Source organism: Heterocephalus glaber, unplaced genomic scaffold (assembly GCF_053883595.1).
Source record: "Heterocephalus glaber isolate CG9 unplaced genomic scaffold, H.glaber_assembly_v1.0 deba00001300, whole genome shotgun sequence".
In the NCBI taxonomy this organism is placed as follows: domain Eukaryota; kingdom Metazoa; phylum Chordata; class Mammalia; order Rodentia; family Bathyergidae; genus Heterocephalus; species Heterocephalus glaber.
Window position 1 is genome coordinate 86,199 of NW_028258247.1, and position 18,439 is coordinate 104,637.

The following is an 18,439-nucleotide window of genomic DNA, read 5'->3' on the forward strand; positions in this document are numbered from 1 at the left end:
ATTAATCTTGTTGGTGCATTTTAGATATACATAATGATCACATTCCTCATAGGGAATTTGTACCTGTACATGATGTATCTTGGTGCTTCTTTTTTCCCCAATCTCCTCCCTTTCCTTCGACCCCTCTTTCCCTCCTTGTTTACAAAAGCTTTGTTTCCATTTTTCCTTCTATTCTCTTTTTCTTTTCCCTTCCTTCATTCCCCCTCCCGTGTTCCCCTTCCCATTTGAACATTTTTTTTTCCTATTTCCCAATGTCTATTATATATTTTGGTCATTATTTACCCTTTCAGTTTTTCACACCAGAGAAACAATGTGATACTTAAATGTGTGTGTCTAATTTATTTTACTTAAAAGTATGGTCTCAAGGTATATCCATTTACCTAGAAATAACTCAAGTTTATCATTCTTTATGGAAGAGTAGTACTCTACTCTATTTTTTAAAAAACAACTCATATCTTCTTTATCCATTCTGGTTGATGGGCATTTGGGCTGTTTCCAAGATTTAGCTACTACGAACTATACTACTATAAACATGGATGTGTACACATCGCTGTGGTATGATGCTTTCAATTCTTTTTTTTCCCTTAAATTACTTTATTGGTACATTTTAGGTATACAATACATTTACATTCATGATTGGCTGCTTGTACCTTTACATGATGTGTCTTGGTTCTTCTTTTTTCCCCCTTCCCCTGCTCTCCCTTCAACTCCTCCAGCCCTCCCTATTTACAAAGACTTTGTTTCCATTTTTTTCCTTTTCTCTTAATTTTTCCTTTGCCTTCTTTCCTTTCCCCTTCCCCTCCCACTTCTCCTACCCCTTTGGACCTTTTCTCCCTATTTCATATTATCAATTATTCATTTTAATCCTTATTTACACTTTCAGTTTCTCACACCAGAGAAACTATTCGGTATTTACACGTGTCCTATTTATTTCACATAAGAGTATGGCCTCAATATGCATTCATTTAGCTATAAATGTCTCTAGTTTCTCATTCTTTATGTCTGAGTAGTACTCCATTTTATTAAAAAAACAAAACCCCACATCTTCTTTATCCAGTTTCCAGTTGATGGGCACTTGGGCTGTTTCTAGGCTTTTGTTATTACAAACTGTGCCACTAAAAACATGGGTGCACGTATATCACTGTGGTATGATTATTTTAATTCTTTTGGGAAGATACCCAGCAGGGGGATAGCTGGGTCAAATGGGACCATTAGTCCTAGTTCTTTGAGGTATCTCTATACTGATTTCCACACTGGTTGCACCAGTCTGCACTCGCACCAACAACGAAGAAGGGTTCCTTTCTCCCCACAAGCCCACCAACATTTGTTATTGGTTAATTTCTTGATAGCAGCCATTCTTTCTGGGATGAGGTGGAATCTTAGTGTTGTTTTCATTTGCATCTCTCGAATGACCAGTGAGGTTGAACATTTTTTCATATATTTATTTCTGCTTTTACCTCTTTGTCTGAGAAATGTCTGTTCATTTCATATGCCACTTTTGGATTGGGTCTTTAAATTTGGGGAGTCTGATTTTTTTAAGTTCTTTATATATTCTAGATAGTAGTCCTTTGTCTAAGGTACAGGTGCTAAAATTTTTTCCCACTTTGTAAGTTGTCTCTTAGCTCTGTTGGTGGTTTCTCTTGCCATGCAGAAGCTTTTTAATAAGATGAGATCCAAGTTGTTGATTCTTTGTGCTAGTTCCTATGCTGCGGAGGATATGTTCATAAAGTCTTTTCCTATGCCAAGGTCTTCAAGAGTTCTACCTAACTTACCTTCCAGCAAGTTTAGTGTTTCTGTCTTAATATTTAGATATTCAATCCACTTTGATCTTAGTTTAGTGCATGGGGATAGGTATGGGTCTAGTTTTAATCTTTGGCAGGCTGAAATCCAGTTTTTCCAACACCATTTATTAAAGAGGCTATGTTTCCTCCAGTGAGGATGGTTGGCTCCTTTATCAAAGATGAGGTAGCTGAGTATGTCTGAAGGTGTTTCTGCATCTTCTAATCTATTCCACTGATGCTAGGGTCTGTTTCTTTGCCAGTACCATCCTGTTTTTATCACAGTGGCTTTGTAGTATAATTTCATGTTGGGGATTGTGATACCCCAAGCCATGTCTCTGTTGCCTAGAATTACTTTTGCCATTCTAGGTCTCTTCTTGTTCCAAATGAATTTTTGTATTGTTTTCTCTAGTTCTGTGAAATATATTGTTGGAATTTCAATCAGCATTGGATTAAATCTATATAGCAGTTTTGGAAGTATGGCCATTTTCACTTATATTGGTTCTTCCTACCCACGAACAAGGGATGTCTTTACATTTTCTTATATCCTATTCAATCTCTTTTTTCAGAGTGCTGTAGTTTTCAGTGTGGAGATCTTTTGCTTCCTTTGTTAGATTGATTCATAGATATTTCATTTTTGGGAATGCTACTGTGAAAGGAATTGTTTCCCTAATTTCTCTCTCAGTGAGTCTGTTTTTTGTGTACAGGAAGGCTATTGTTTTTTGAGTGTTTACCTTATATCCAGCTACTCTACTGAATCTGTCAATTAAGTCTAGAAGTCTTTTGGCTGAGTTTTTTTGGGTCTTCTATGTAAAGTATCATATCATCAGCAAATAATGACAGTTTAACTTCTTCCTTTCCTATCTTTACCCCTTTTATTTCTTTCTCTTGTCTAATTGCTGTGGCTAATGGTTCCAGAACTATATTGAATAGGAGTGGTGATAGTGAACATCCTTGTCTTGTTCCTGATATTAGCATGAAGGTTTTCAGTTTTAGACCATTTAGTATGATGTTGGCTGTTGGTTTTTCATATATAGCCTTAATGAGGTTGAGATAAAGACCTTCTGTTCCAGGGCCCGGGATTTAGCTCAGTTGTGCTGCAGCATGCCTGGCAAGCGCAAGGTCCCAAGTTCAATCTCCAGTACCAAAAAAAAAAAAAAAAAGACCTTCCATTCCAATTATCATGAATGGGTGTTCAATTTTGTCAAATGCTTTTTCTGCATCTATTGAGATGATCATACAGTTTATGTCCTTGGCTCTGTTAATATAATGTATTACATTTAGTGATTTATGAATGTTGAACCATCCTTGCATCCCTGGAATAAATCCAACTTGGTCAGGGTGTATGATCTTCCTGATGATCCTCTGTATTCTGTTTGCCATTATCTTATTGAGGATTTTTGCGTCTATGTTCATTAGGGAGATTGGCCTGTAGTTCTCATTTTTGGTTGGGTCTTTCCCTGGTTTTGGAATCAAAGTAACACTTGCTTCCAGGAATGAATTTGGAAATATTGCTTTCCTTTCAATTTCACTGAAGAGTTTAAAGAGCAATGGCAATAGTTCTTTTTTAAATGTCTTGTAGAATTCAGCAGTGAAGCATCAGGACCTGGGCTTTTCTTTGTTGGTAAATTTTTAATTAGGTTTTCAATTTCACTGATTGTAATTGGAGTGTTTAGAATTTTTATATCTTCTTCATTTAACTTGGGCAATTCGTATGTATCTAGGAATCCATCCATTTCTTCTATGTTTTCCATTTTATTAGAGTACAGGTTCTCAAAGTAGATATTTATGATCCTCTGGATTTCTGTTGGATCTGTTGTGAATTCACCTTTTTCATTCTCAATTACATGGATTTGAGCCTTCTCTTTCCTTTTATTGGTAAGGTTGGCTAAAGGTTTATCAATTTTATTCTTTAAAAAAACCAACTCTTCAATTCATTGATTTTTTTGTATCATTCTCTTAGTCTCCATTTCATTGATTTCTGCTCTGATCTTTATAATTTCTTCTCTTGCACAACCTTGGGGTTTGTCCTGCTCTTCTTCTTCTAGGAGCTTGAGGTTCAGCGTTAGGTTGTTTATTTGAGCTCTCTCTGTTTTCCTAATATGGGCATTCACTGCTATGTATTTTCCTCATAGAACTGCTTTCATTGTTTCCCACAGAGTCCTGAATGTTGTACTGGCATTATCATTTACTTGTAGAAACTGTCTAATTTCTTCTTTAATTTCCTCTGTGATGCACTGGTTGTTCAGCAGAGTGTTATTCAAATTCCATGTGTTTGTTGGGGGTTCGCAGTTTCTTATGCTATTGATCTCCAATTTTACTGTGCTATGGTTTGATAATATACAGGGGGTAACTTCAATTCTTTTGCATTTACTTAAACAGGTCCTATGAGCTAGCTAGAATGTGGTCTATTTTGGAAAATGACCCATGTGCAGCCAAAAAGAATGTATATTCTGATTTTGTGGGGTGGAACAATTTATAGATTTCTATTAAGTCCCTTTGTTCAAAACCTTGGTTCAGTTCTAGTACATCATTGTTGATTTTTTGTCTAGATGATCTGTCTATTTGTGGCAGTGGGGTATTGAGGTCCGCCACTACAATAGTATTAGTGCTTATTTGGTTTTTCATGTCCCTTAATATTTGTTTCGTATAGTTGGGGGCATTCATATTTGGTGCATATATATTTATGATTGTCATCTCTTCCTCTTGGATTGTTCCCTTCACAAGGATGTAGTGACCATCTTTGTCTCTCTTAATTAGTTTTGGTTTGAAATCTACCTTGTCTGCACATAAGATTGCTACCCCTGCTTTTTTCCAGGTTCCAGTTTCATGGTTCCTGTTTCCCATCCTTTTACTTTCAGTCTATGAATGTCTTTTTGAATTAGGTGTGTTTCTTGTATACAGCATATTGCTGGATTTTGCTTCTTAATCCATTCTGCCAGTCTATTTCTTTTGATTTGTAAATTGAGACCTCTAACATTGATGGTTATAATTGATAAATATTGACTCATCCTTGTCATGATGTTTTACTGTTGTTGGCTCTTTTATTTCTTATTATCCCCCCTTTCCCTTTAGTTTCTTGCCTTGCCTGGAGGCTTCACTCTGTTGAGCCTCATGGAGTTGTGAACTTCATTGTCTGTTTAGAAATGTTTGGAGTGCTGGTTTAGTGTTCATGAAATTTCTCAGGTGTTCTTTGTTGTGGAAGTATCTAATTTCCCCATCGATTTTGAAAGATAATTTTGCAGGATACAACAGTCTAGGTTGGAAGTTATTTTCTTTTAGGGCTTGAAATATTTCACTCCAGGCTCTCCTTAACTTGAGGGTTTGTGTTGAGAAGTCTGCTGTGATTCTGATGGGCTTTCCTTTGTAGGTAATTTCTTTCTTTTCTCTAATTGCCTGTAGGATTTTGTTCTTCTGTCACATTTCTGGGATCTTGACTGTTACATGTCTAGGTGTAGCTTTTTTTTATCATGGCTAGTTGGAGTTCTATATGCCTCACTTATCTGTATGTCAAATTCTCTACCTCTGTCTGGGAAGTTTTCTACTATTACTTCTGTGAACAGTTTTTTTATGTCATTTGTACTTTCTCCTGATTTTTCATGGACTCCTATCAGTCTTTTGTTATTCTTCTTTGCATCATCTAGCAGCTGCTGGATTGATTTCTCATGGTCCCTTACTATTTTTAAGAAATCTCTGTTTTCATGGTCATTAACCCCAATCCTGTCTTCTATATCTGATATTCTATCTTCACATTTGCTCAATCTGCTGTGAATAGTTTCAGAGGAGTTTTTAATCTTCTGGATATCTGTTTGAATCTGTTTCATAGATTCCATTTCTTTCCTATGTTGGGCAATCATGGTTTCCATTTCTTTCTTTTGCTGGGCATTCATGGTTTCCAGCATGGTTCTGAGCTCATCTATTTTTTCTATCTGTTTCTGTTCTAGAGCCTCTAATCATGTCTTTTACTCTGCTCACCATCTCTGTAGTTATCTGGGAAATTATTTCTGTTTTGAGTTTTTCTAGAGCCTCATTCATCTGTTTTGTTACTTCCTCTGCTGTAAGTTCAGGGAGTCCAGGTGGCTGATTATCAGACTTTTCCACCTCATTTCCCCCAGAATTTGCCTTTGGTGAGCTGGAAGTCTGTGTTTGTGTCCTGCCAAGGTGACTTCTCATTTTTAATTCTGTTGTTGATGCTGTTTTTAGCTTTAATTCCTGGGCTGATACTCCAATATTTCTTATTTTGAGTATCTTTATTACTGATGTTTAGAGCCCTATGGAGTGATTGCTTCTCAGAGATATATTCCAGGTATAGCTGGACTTTTTAGGCTTTGAGTCTCTAATGACTCTTAGGCCATCATGTTTTCAGTATACTAGGGAGGACAACTGGTTAGATCACTCACAACACCTTATCCCAATTGACACAATCAGTATCAAACAATTTAGAAAATGACAATTTGTGGTAGCAGTTAATCTGTCACCTTTAACTATGCAAGCTAGATCAAAATCTGGGGCCAGCCCAAAATATGTTTGTAGTAAGTAAACCCTTCAATATGGAAAATTTACCCTTTGGGATAAGGATTTAGTGGGGGTTGGGGAGGGAGAGGTAAAGAGATAGAGGGAGAGGGAAAGGTTAGAGGTGAGGCTAGAGGACATGGAAAGATCACGCAAATTGTGGGGATCTGTTGAAGACAAGAGGAAAAGACAGAGCAAAAGAACAGAGAGAAATACAGAACAAACTGACAACAATAGGGAAGCTAGAAATTGTATTCATCTTCCTGTAAAAGTGACAGTTGAGAGAACAGAGAGTGAGAAAAAATTCAGAATGGGACAGGAACAGGAACAAAGAGGGAAAGAAATATAAAGCCAGAAGGGATAGAGAGAGAAAAAAGAAAAGAAATATATATATAAAACAAAACAAACAAACAAAAAAAGGTCTCCCTCAGGATATGTCTCTGCTGTCCTGGTCAGCAATGTGGGCAGCAGTGTGTAGGTCTAAGTCAATTAGTCCCAGCAAGCCAGCTGTAGTCTACTGAGATTCAGGCTGATTTCTGGCTGCAAGGTCCAAGTTGCAGTCCCTAACCTCCTGCAGGATTAAACTCTGCAAGGTTCTACTACAGGTTCCAGCTGTCCTCCCCGCACACAAGTCCAGGTTTCTATGGGAGGTGCTGATCCTACCAACTTACCAACTTACCAAAATTATTATAATTTTGGAAGTATGGCCATTTTTGCTATATTCGTTCTTCCTATCCATAAACAAGGGATATCTTTCCATTTTCTGACATCCTCTTCAATCTTCTTTTTCAGAATACTGCAGTTTTCAATGTGAAGATCTTTTATTTTCTTCATCAGATTGATTCCTATGTATTTCATTTTTTGATGTTATTGTGAAGGGTATGGTTTCCCTAATTTCTCTCTCAGTGAGTTTATTTGTGTACATGAATGCTATTGATTCTTGAGTGTTGACTTTGTATCCAGCTATGCTACTGCATTTGGTTATTAAATCTAGAAGTCTTTCGGTGGAGTTTTGGGGGTCTTCTATGTCATCTGCAAATAATAATTTAACTTCTTCCTTTCCTATCCTTACTCCTTTTTTTTCTCTTATCTAATTGCCCTGGCTAATGTTTCCAGAACCATACTGAATAAGAGTGGTGATAGTGAACATCCTTGTCTTGCTCCTAATCTTAGAGTGAAAAGTTTCAGTTTTTGACCATTTAGTATAATATTGGCTGTTAGTTTGTCATAGATTACTTTCATCAGATTGATACAAAGACCATCTATTCCAGTTTTCTGTAGAGTTTTTATCATGAATGGATGTTAGACTTTGTCATATGCTTTTCCTGCATCTATTGAGATGATTGTGTGGTTTTTGTCCTTGGTTCTATTAATATGGTATATTAAATTTATTAATTTTTGTATGTTGAACCATTCCTGCATCCCTGGGATGAATGCTGCTTGGTCATGGCGTACAATATTCTTGTGATTTGTTGCATTCTGTTTGCCAGTATTGTATTGAGGATTTTTGCATCTATGTTTATTAGAAAGGTTGGCCTATAGTTCTCTTTTTTGGTTGGATCTTTCTCTGGTTTTGGTATCAGGGTAATGTTTGCTTCCAGGAATGAGTATGGGAGTACTGCTTCCCTTTTAATTTCATTAAAAAGTTTGAGAAGTAGTGGCATTAGATCTCTAAATTTCTTGTAGAATTCAACAGTGAATCCATCAGAAACTGAACTTTTCTTTGTTGGTAAGTTTTTAATTGCATCTTCAATTTCATTGACTGATATTGGGTAATTTAGAGCTTTTATATCTTCCTCTTCCTCTTCTTCTTTTCTTCTTCTTCCTCTTCTCCTTCTCCTTCTCCTTCTCCTTCTTCTTCTTTTGATAGCAGGGATTGAACTCAGGACCTTGCACTTGCCAGGCAGGCAGCAGCAACACTGAGCTAAATCCCTGGCCCTAGCTTTTATATCTTCTTGATTCAGCTTTGGTAATTCATATATATCTAGGGATCTGTCCATTTCTTCTGTGTTTTCCACAGAAATATTCTCAAAGTAGGTATTGATCTTCTGGATTTCTGCAGGATCCATCATGATTCACCCTATTAATTCCTAATTACATGGATTTGAGTCTTTTATTTCCTTTTTGTGATAAGGTTAGCTAAAGGTTTGTCTATTTTATTTAATCTTTTAAAGAACCAACTCTTTGATCCATTGATTCTTTGTGTTGTTCTTTAAGTCTTGATTGCATTAATTTCTGCTCTGATCTTTTAAATTTTCTCCCTTGTATAATCTTTAGGCTTAACTTGCTCTTCTTTTTCTGGAAGCTTTAGTTTTAACATTGTTATTTATTTGAGCTTGTTCTGTTTTTCTGATATGGAAATTCACTGCTATAAATTTCCCTCATAGAACTGCCTTAATTGCATTCCTTAAATTCTGATATATTGTACTGGCATTATCATTTAATTGTAGAAGCTATCTAATTTATTCTTTGATTTCCTCTGTGACCCATTGGTTGTTCAGGAGGGTGTTAATTTCCATGTGTTTATGCTATTTTTGTGATTTCTTATGCCATTGATTTCCAATTTCATTGCACTATGGTCTGATAATATGCATGGGATAATTTCAATTCCTTTGGATTTACCTAAGCATGTTCTATAGGCTAGTATGTGGTCTATTTTGGAGAATGTCCTGTGTGCAGCTGAGAGGAATGTGTATTCTGATGTTGTGGGGTGGAACACTGTAGACATTTGTTCAAAAATTTGGTTCAGTTCTGATATTCTTTAAATTTTTTTTTGTCTAGTTGAACTGCCTATTTGTGACAGTGGGGTGTTGAGGTTCCCCCATTACAATTGTACTAGTGCTTATTTGATTTACCATGTCTGTTAATATTTGTTTTATATAGTTGGGTGTGCTGGTTTTGGGTGCATATATATTTATGATTGTGATCTCTTCCTCTTGGATCGTTCCCTTAACAAGGATGTAGTGACCTTCTTTTCTTCTCTTGATCAATCTTGGCTTGAAATCCACTTTGTCTGATGGTGTTTTGTTTTCCCTCCTTTGACCCTTAGTCTATAAATTTCTTTTTGAGTTAAATGTGTTTCTTGTACACAGAATATTATTGGATCTTGTGTCTTGATCCATTCTGCCAATCTGTTTCTTTTCTTTTCATTGGTAAATTTACATTGATTGTTATAACTGATATGTATTGATTTATCCTTGTCATGTTATTGTCCTGTTGTTGGATCCTTTTCTTTCCCCTGTGTTTAATTGCTTGCTTTGCCTGGTAGATTCATTTTGTTTGGGGTTCATAGGATTGTATTCTTCATTATCTCTTTCTAGAACATCCTTCAGAACATTTTGGAGAGATGGTTTGGTGTTCATTAAAGTTCTTTTGCATGGAAGTATCTTATTTCTCCATTAATTTTGAAAGTTAGTTTTGCAGGGTACACCAATCTGGGTTGGAGGCTGTTTTCTTTAAGGGCTTGAAATACTTCATTCCAAGCTCTCTTTGACTTACGGGTTTGTGTTGAAAAGTTTGCTGTGATTCTGACAGACTTTCCTTTGTGGGTGATTTATTTCTTTTCTTTAACAGCTTTTAAATTCTGTTCTTGTATTGAATTTCTGGAATCTTGACTATTATATGCCTTGATGTACTTTTTTTTCTTCATCGTGGCCAGTTCTATATGTCTTACTTATCGGTATATCAAATTATTTTTCCATGCCTGGGAAGTTTTCTACAATTACTTCTGTGAACAGGTTTTTTAATGTTATTTCCACTAACTGTTTTTTTATGGACTCCAATTAAAATCTTATATTATTCTTCTTTGCATCATCCAGCAGCTGTTGGATTGATTTTTGTAGTCTCTTGCTATTTTAAGAAATCTTTCTTTTTATGACTGCTAACCACAAATCTGTCTTCTAAATCTGTTATTCTATCCTCACATTGGTTCATTATGCTGTGTATACTTTCAATAGAATTTTTTTATCTCCTCAATGTCTGTTTGGGTCTGTTTTATGGATTCAATTTCTTTCCTACATTGGGCATTCATGGGTTCCATTATTTCCCTAAGCTCCACTAGTTTTATCTGTATCTATTCTAGGTTCGATAACTATGTCCTTCACTATGGTCATCATCACTTTAGTTACCTGAGAAATCATTTCTAATTTGGTTTTTTTCTAGAGCCTCATTCATCTGTCTTGTTACTTCTACTGTCATCATTTCAGGGAGTTCAGGCGGGCAGCTTTCAAATTATTCTGCCTCATTTCTCCCAATTTGCCTTTGGTGAGCTGGAAGTAGTATGGGGTTGCAGCTTGCTTCCATGTCTTCTCATTTTTCTATTTTTCTACTTTAATTTCTGTATTGATGCTTATAAATTGCTTATGGTAGATAGTTTTATTGCTAGTATTGTGAGCACTTAGGAAATGACTACTTTTCAGAGATGTCTTCCAGGTGTAGCTAGCTTCTGGCTTTTGAATCTGTTGTAAGATCCTACCTCTTCAATTTATTGGGGATGAGAAGTTGCTGCCTATTTGGTCTAGCTACTGGTTCTTTGATACTGGCCTATAGTATTGTTTATGACCCTCAAGCAATCTCAGTCTTGGCATTCAAGGAAGAACAACTGATTAGAACAACTATGTCACTTTGGCTAAAGTAGTACAATCTGTAATAGCAGTAGCATCAAGCGCAGGCTAGAAAATAACAAACTTTTAAACTATTAATTTGCCACCTTTAACCATATGAACGAGATTTATAGTTATAAAATAAACCAGCAAATTTTAGGCAGTAAATATCCCCTCAATTTGGTGATTTTACCCTCAGGTTAGAAAATTTAAAAGAGGTTAGGAGAAAAAAATTGAGACATAGAAGAGTAAGAGATTAGAAGCTAAGCTGAAGGACAGAGGAAAATTACACAACCTTTGGGAAACTGGTGAAGAAGGCAGGAGGGAAAGAAAGAAGGAAGAAGCAGAACAAAAAAAAACCTAGAAACAATAGTCACACATATAAAAACAAGAACAAACAATAAAGAAAAAAACAAAGAAAGGAAGAAAAAAAAATTCCACTTCAAGGTGTGTCTCCGCTGTCACTGGTAGACAACTGGCACAGATAGAGCTCAGATCTGTGTTGGTTGATCCCAGAAAGCCTGCAATAGAATTACAGGGGAATGGTAGATAATCCCAGCAAGCTTGCACTTTCAGCTCCACTGAAGTTCAGGCTGCTTCTGGTCTTTGGTTGTGAGGCTGGGACTCAAGCTGTTCAGCTGACAACACTCTGGGTGCCTCCTGCCAGCCTGAATTTGGCTCCCTGCCCCTAGGTGTCTCTCACAGCTGTGCTTCACCCTGACACTGGGAGCCTTGAGATGGAGCCAACCCACTGTTGATTTGAGTCCTGGGTTCAGTTGGCCTCCGTCCAAAATGGTGACTGGCCAATTGCCTTCTCCTGGGGACACCAAAACTAGACTGGAATCACTTACCAGCCACTACAGTTCATAGCCTCCACTGCTCCATTCCACTGGCACATCTCTCCATGGAGGCCTCTGGAGTCACCAGTAGTCACCATTCCTCTGCAGACAGGTTTACGCCACCCCTCCCATGCCTCAAGCCAGGACTTGGCAAGTAAGTGCTGCTTGCTACTTTCATCTTTGGCATTGAGGTCCCTCTCTTTTCTCTCCCTGTGAGCTCCAATTCTTGCTTCAGATCCTTGCTGAGTCCCAGGAATCCACTTCCCTCCTTCTTCTATTCCACACATTGTTATATTCCAGCATCAGGACTCCAAAAAATCCAGCTATTTGCTTAAGAACCTACACAGTCTCAGGCTCAGAGGGAAGTGATGAGTTGGCCTAGGCAGAACCCTGCTCGCCACTCTTTTCCAGTCTCTACCTTGCCCACACACTTTCCCCAAGGCCTGACCCAGGCCTACTCCTTCACAAGGGGACTGAGTTCTTTCCATAAAGGACCTCATGGCCTTGTACCCACAGCTGCACTCCCAGACTCTGTGTCCCCTCAGCACGTCAGGCTACTTCCCACCCACTCTCCAGCAGAGGACTTTAGCTCCACCTCAGGGGAGAGAAGTGTGTAGAACGAGTGATCACATCTTTAAATCCACCACAATGGCAAGACAAATTGGATACAACTGCCTGTCCATCTGTCAATGCCACCTCTGGAAAATGAATAAGCACAGATTCCACATTCCTTGAGGGAAAAGCAGACATTTCTTCTACCATAATTCAATTCCAATGTCTCAAGATGACACTGTTGAGAGGTTTTTTTATTTTATTATTTGAGACGGGACCTTGCCACGTTGCCCAAACTGACCTCTAACTCCTGGGCTCAAGCAATTCTCCTGCCTTAGCCTCCTGAGTAGATGGATTTACAGATGTTCACTATCGCACCCAGCTTCTGCAAGCTCTTAAAGGACAGGTAATAGCATCTGTCGCACTGTCATCCTTCGAATGGTTCATCAACACTTTGTCATTAGCCCACAACTGTAGGGACAGGCTGTGGCTCAGGAAGACAAACCATGGAGACAGCAGGACAGATCATCTCATCTGTCTGCAGATCCCATCACCACTCCCAAGTCAGAGAGGGTGGCCTGTGTTTTCTTGTTCCCACCTCTCACTTTCTTCGCTTCTCTCTGCCATGGCTGCTGTGCTATTCTCTCTTACCTATAACACATACGCCTGCCTTCTCAGGAAGAGCATAGCGGAGGGAAGAGGACAGGGAATGGCTTTTATCATTATCTCAGGCTCAAAATTGCACTGAAGATATTAGTCACAAAAGGGTTAAAATGAGGGCTCAGTAAATTGTCTTATTAAAATGACTACACTATGATATTTATAGAGGGTATTGTGTTATCTTAAAGCAAATGTGGCTTTTTAAAATTTTGTAATGTACTTTGCAATGGATATTTCCATATGTTGTCTTTCAGGCAGCTGGGTGATTTTATCCTCAGCCCTTCAGCAAGTGCTATGAAGAAGGCATTCTGAAGAATCAACCAAGTTCTCTGTGAGACCCAGTGAACACCACTGTCTTAACCACAGAGAGGAGAGATGAAGCACATTATCCACACAAATGGAAATGTCAATGGCACAGCAAGAAACACCTCAGACTGTCCCCATGTGGCTTTGCCGGAAGAGATGTTTTTCATCATCTCCATTGCTGGGGTTTTGGAAAACCTCATCATCCTCCTGGCCGTGATCAAGAACAAGACCCTCCAGTCCCCCATGTACCTTTTCGTCTGTAGCTTGGCCGTTTCTGACATGCTGGGAAGCCTGTATAAGATCGTGGAAAATATCCTAATCATGTTCAGAAACATGGGTTATCTCAAGCCCCGTGGCAGTTTTGAAGCCACAGCAGATGACATCATTGACACCATGTTTATCCTCTCCCTGCTTGGCTCCATCTTTAGCCTACTGGCAATTGCTGTTGATCGCTACATCACCATCTTCCACGCCCTGCAGTACCACAGCATTGTGACCACGCGCCGCACTATTGCCACTCTGGCAGTCATCTGGACCTTTTGCATTGGAAGTGGCATTGCCATGGTGATCTTCTCCCATCATGTCCCCACAGTGCTCACCTTCGCCTCACTGTTCCCTCTGATGCTGGTCTTTATCCTCTGCCTCTATGTACACATGTTCCTGCTGGCTCGCTCTCATGTCAGGAACATCTCCACCCTTCCCAGAGCCAACATGAGAGGGGCCATCACCTTGACCATCCTGCTGGGGGTCTTCATCTTCTGTTGGGCCCCTTTCATCCTTCACATCCTTTTAATGACCTTCTGTCCCAGAAACCCCTATTGTACCTGTTACATGTCCCTCTTCCAGGTGAACGGCATGCTGATCATGTGCAATGGAGTCATTGACCCCTTCATCTATGCCTTCCGGAGTCCAGAGCTCAGGGGTGCATTCAGAAGGATGATATCCTATTGCTAGTACCCGTAGAATCACTGATCCTGATTTAAAGATCCTCTAGGATAATATGATCAAGAGAGAGACCATGTCTTGGAACACAGTAACATAACATTCTGTTACCAGGTTTTGGGGTATTGGAGCCTCCTTCTAGAAGTGGTTCCTGAATTCTTTCCTCTCAAAGAATTGAATGAAAGAAGCAAAAACAATAGGAAAGTCTCACACTTATTTGAGATAGGAAAAATTAAACATGAAAGATAAGGGAGAAACTAGCTCTGCACAGTGAAAGAGAGGAAAAATAAAAAGCAAGTAAAAGGAAAAATAAAAACCAAAATAAAAATTAAAATATAAAATAAAAGTACACTCTGGGGACACAGGAAGGGCCACCATGAAGAGTCATGTTAGTGATTGCTTAATAGCGACTGTCTCTTTGTTCATCCCACATATCGTGGGTTCTCACAAGAAGTCTATATATGGGGTCCTAAGGAATGTTTTGCACGTATGTCCCTGGATCTGGTCACACTTACTCTCCCAGCCAGCTTTGCTACTCCCTGCTTTCTTGCCTTAGTACCACCAAATACTAATGCTTGCAACTCTCTTCTTTTCCTATGGGCCAGAGGATAATCCTACTAACACTTCTGTGTGAACAGTCTTGTTGTAAGTGCATACTGTACAACTAACTGCATTATTAGGGGGATAAAATGATGTGCCTGAAACAAAGACAGAATACAAAGCACACATGGCAATACAAACTTGAGAGCTACAGGATAGGGCCAACAGATGCTCCATACCTCTCCCAAGAGGTCTTCTAAACTGGCAGCCATGGCAGCCTGTCTGGAGACGTTAAAGTAGCTGGGCAAGTGTGTGAGTCAACTTTCCAACACTTTAGGAGATATACAAGATTAATCAAGTTCAAAGGAGCAAAGATTTATCTTGGCTCTCAGATCCAGAGGTTTCAGTCTGTGAGTACCCACCCCATTGCCTGTGGCCCTAAGGTGAGGCGGCACACCATGGCAGGAATGCTTGGCAGAGGTGGCTGCTCACCTCATGGCAGCAAGGAGACAGACAGAGACAGAAAGAGACCTATGTCCCACAGTCCCTGTAAAGAGCATGTACCTAATGGCCCCTCAAGGTCCCACCACCTTCCAACAACATCAAGCTAAGGACCAGAACTTCAACACACGTATGGCCCTCTGGGAGCCACTTAACTGAGGCACAGCAGCAAACAACTAAGGGCAGAAACCGTCAGGTCTTTGTAAGACAGGGGTGCTGACAGCTTCGGTTGATTGCCTATCTCCATGGTCACGCAGCGGTCAGTCCCCTCTCTCCCTCCCTTTGCCTGCCTGACTTATCTAAAGCATTTCAATCATCTTTGGAAGCAGCCAAAGTATAATGACTATGTCAAATAACCACCTTGGAGTTTCCAATAATAACAAAACTTTACTGTGAGTCTTATTTGCTCTCTCAATTCCTCTCTCAAATGTGTCAGGGTCTGGATGCAGGCCAGGGTCACCTGGCCTTAAAATCCATGCCTAGTTAAATCTCCTCATGCTTTGGAAACATAAAGTTCAAGGAGAAAATAAACAATTTAATCCATTTGGTTCCTATGTGAGAATGCATAAAGGTCAAAGGAAAACTGATTATTTGAAGTAGATGTAACAAATATTTGTGTATTTTTCCAAATAAATTTTGTGCAATAGGGAGAGAGAAAGAGACAGAGACAGAGACAGAGATGCCATCCTGCACTTGGACTATAAGGAAACCAAGACTAAAACAACACAACAAGCAGGAGGCTGTTCCTAACGTCCCAAAGATGTGATGAGAAAGATTCCACCTCCTCCTCAGGTGAATCTGAAAGGCAGATGCAGTCACTGGAAAACTGTATGCTGCCCATCAGCCACAGTTAAGAGGCCAGATGTGGAAAAGTGTCATCTAAACAGTAATAAAAGGACACACACTGCCAGTTCATCCAGGTTTCATGGGTGCAGATAAAGCTCAAAGCAGCAGCCAGTCCTGGGGTGAGTTGCTTAGGCTGGAGAGGACCAGAGAGGCTGAGTGACAAAGGGACAGAAGAATAGGGGCTGCAGGATCCACTGCAGGGGATGGTGGCTTCTGGAGCCCACACTTTGTGTGTTTCAGAGAAGCCTGCTGCTTCCTGGCAGACAAGAACTGGCTGCCCAATTGGAAGATCTCGAGGGACAGAAGAGAGGCAGACAGCTGCCGGGGTGCAGTGTGTCCAGTACGGAGGTCAGAGGAAAGTGTTGGCACACTGACCTGGCCAGAGGTCTCGGCGCCTGAAATGCATCTGGCCTTTCTCAAGAACTCACACACACAACCTCTGTCAGGAACAGCTCGGCGTCATGGCCAGTGCTCCACGCCCCACCAACTCATGTGCCAGGAGCACGTGGGCACACAGAAGTTACCACCAAGATAGCTGTGGCCACATGAACCTGGTGCATCCCCTGCAGAAGCGAGCTAGGCAGCTTGGGGGTGGCCTTGCTGCTAGACATGAGAAGGACAGGAGCCTCCGCAAAGAGGAAGGTGACACAGGCACAGTTTGTGTTTCCATATGGCTCGTGTCACAGCCAGGGCAAGCCCATAGGGCATCTTCCCCTGTGGTGCTCTGTAGGAATTCTTTCTGGCCTTCTCCCCACCGAATGACTGTTTTTCTAACATTGGTCTGGGTCTATTAACATATACAATAAATTTAAATTTAAAATGATGCATTTAAATTTTTAAAAACTTATTTCAATAAAAGACACACTGCCATGAATCCCACTCAAAATCTTCCCCCTCACTTCAAGCACAATTAACCCAATGTTCTTGCTACTTTCCAGAGCAGTTCTGAAGTGAGGAGGATTTTGAGGGGGACCAATGGCAATATGTCTTTCACTGCAACAGTTTTGTTTAAATTTAAACATTCATCATAGTTTTCAATCACCCCTTCCTTGTATGACACTACTTGTAACTTCTTTAGTGTAAAATCTGAGGTGCAGCCTCATATGGAACTTTTAAAAGGGCTATTTTTATTCTTGAAGAAATGATACAGAGCACATTTTTCTGTAATTAAACTGTGTCCACAATAGAATATAATGTTTCCCTGAGGGTGCACAGGTCTGAGATGCCTCATGGCGGGGAATGCAATGCAAGGCCCCTGTGCCCTCCTCAGGGTGGCTGTCTTCTCTCAAGCACTTGACTGTCATCTGCAACAGTTGTCTGAGAAGGGCCTGGAACTCCTCTCTGCCCTTGCTGAGTTGTGGGGGTTTTTAAATTAATTTTATTGGTACATTTTAGGTATACAATATAATGACAGTCATCATTGGAAATGTGCACCTTTACATAATCTCTCTTGGTTCTTATTTTTTCCCCTTCCCCTGCCCTCCCTTCAACCCCTCCATCCCTCACTATTTACAGACTTTGTTTCCATTTTTTCATTTTCTCATATAAATCCCATTCCCTTCCATCCTTTACCCTATCCCTCCCATCCCCTTTGCCCCTTTTCTTCCTATTTCACATTATCTAGTATACCTTTTAGTCCTTATTTACACTTTCAATTTCTCACACCAGAGAAACTATTCGGTATTTACACATTTGTGTCATTTATTTCACTTAAAAGTATCACCTCAATGTGAATCCATTTAACTATAAATGTCTCTAATTTCTCATTTTTTATGGCTGAGTAGTACTCCATTTTATTTTTAAAAAACCACATTTTCTTTATCCACTCTCCAGTTGATGGGCAATTGGACTGCTTCTAAGTTTTAGCTATTACAAACTGTGCTGCTATGAACATGGGTGCACATATATCACTGTGATATGATTCTTTTAATTCTTTGGGGAAGATCCCCAGCAGTGGAATAGTGGGGTCAAATGGGACTTTCAGTCCTAGTTCTTTGAGGTATCTCCATACTGATTTCCACAGTGGTTGCACCAGTCTACATTCCCACCAGCAGTGAAGCAGGGTTCCTCTTTCCCCACAGCCCCGCTAGCATTTGTTATTGGTTGATTTCATGACAGCAGCCATTCTTTCTGGGGTGAGGTGGAATCTCAGCATTGTTTTCATTTGCATCTCTTGAAATGACCAGTGATGTTGAACACGTTTTCATATGTTTATTTGCTGCTTTTATTCCTTTGTCTGAGAAATGTCTGTTCATTTCAGATGCCCATTTTTGATTGGGTCTTTAAATTTGGGAAGTCTGATTTTTTTTTAAGTTCTTTATATATTCTAGATAGTAGACTTTTGTCTGAGAAACAGCAGGTG

The 18,439-nt window shown here is 39.6% G+C and overlaps 2 protein-coding genes across 5 annotated transcripts in view; one reads left to right on the top strand and one right to left on the bottom strand.

Moving 5' to 3' along the window:
• Mc2r (melanocortin 2 receptor) overlaps positions 1-15,774 on the top strand; it is a 38,079-nt gene extending 22,305 nt beyond the window's left edge. For all 4 annotated transcript variants that reach the window (XM_021265307.2, XM_021265308.2, XM_004853291.4 and 1 more), the window contains one exon: positions 13,197-15,774. In XM_021265307.2, the coding sequence (XP_021120966.1) occupies positions 13,318-14,202 (885 nt within the window). In that variant the 5' untranslated portion in view covers positions 13,197-13,317 and the 3' untranslated portion in view covers positions 14,203-15,774. The remainder of the gene's footprint in view (positions 1-13,196) is intronic.
• The window catches only part of Rnmt (RNA guanine-7 methyltransferase), a 208,898-nt gene that overhangs the window by 73,852 nt on the left and 116,607 nt on the right, over positions 1-18,439 (bottom strand). The gene's annotated exons all lie outside the window — the stretch shown is intronic.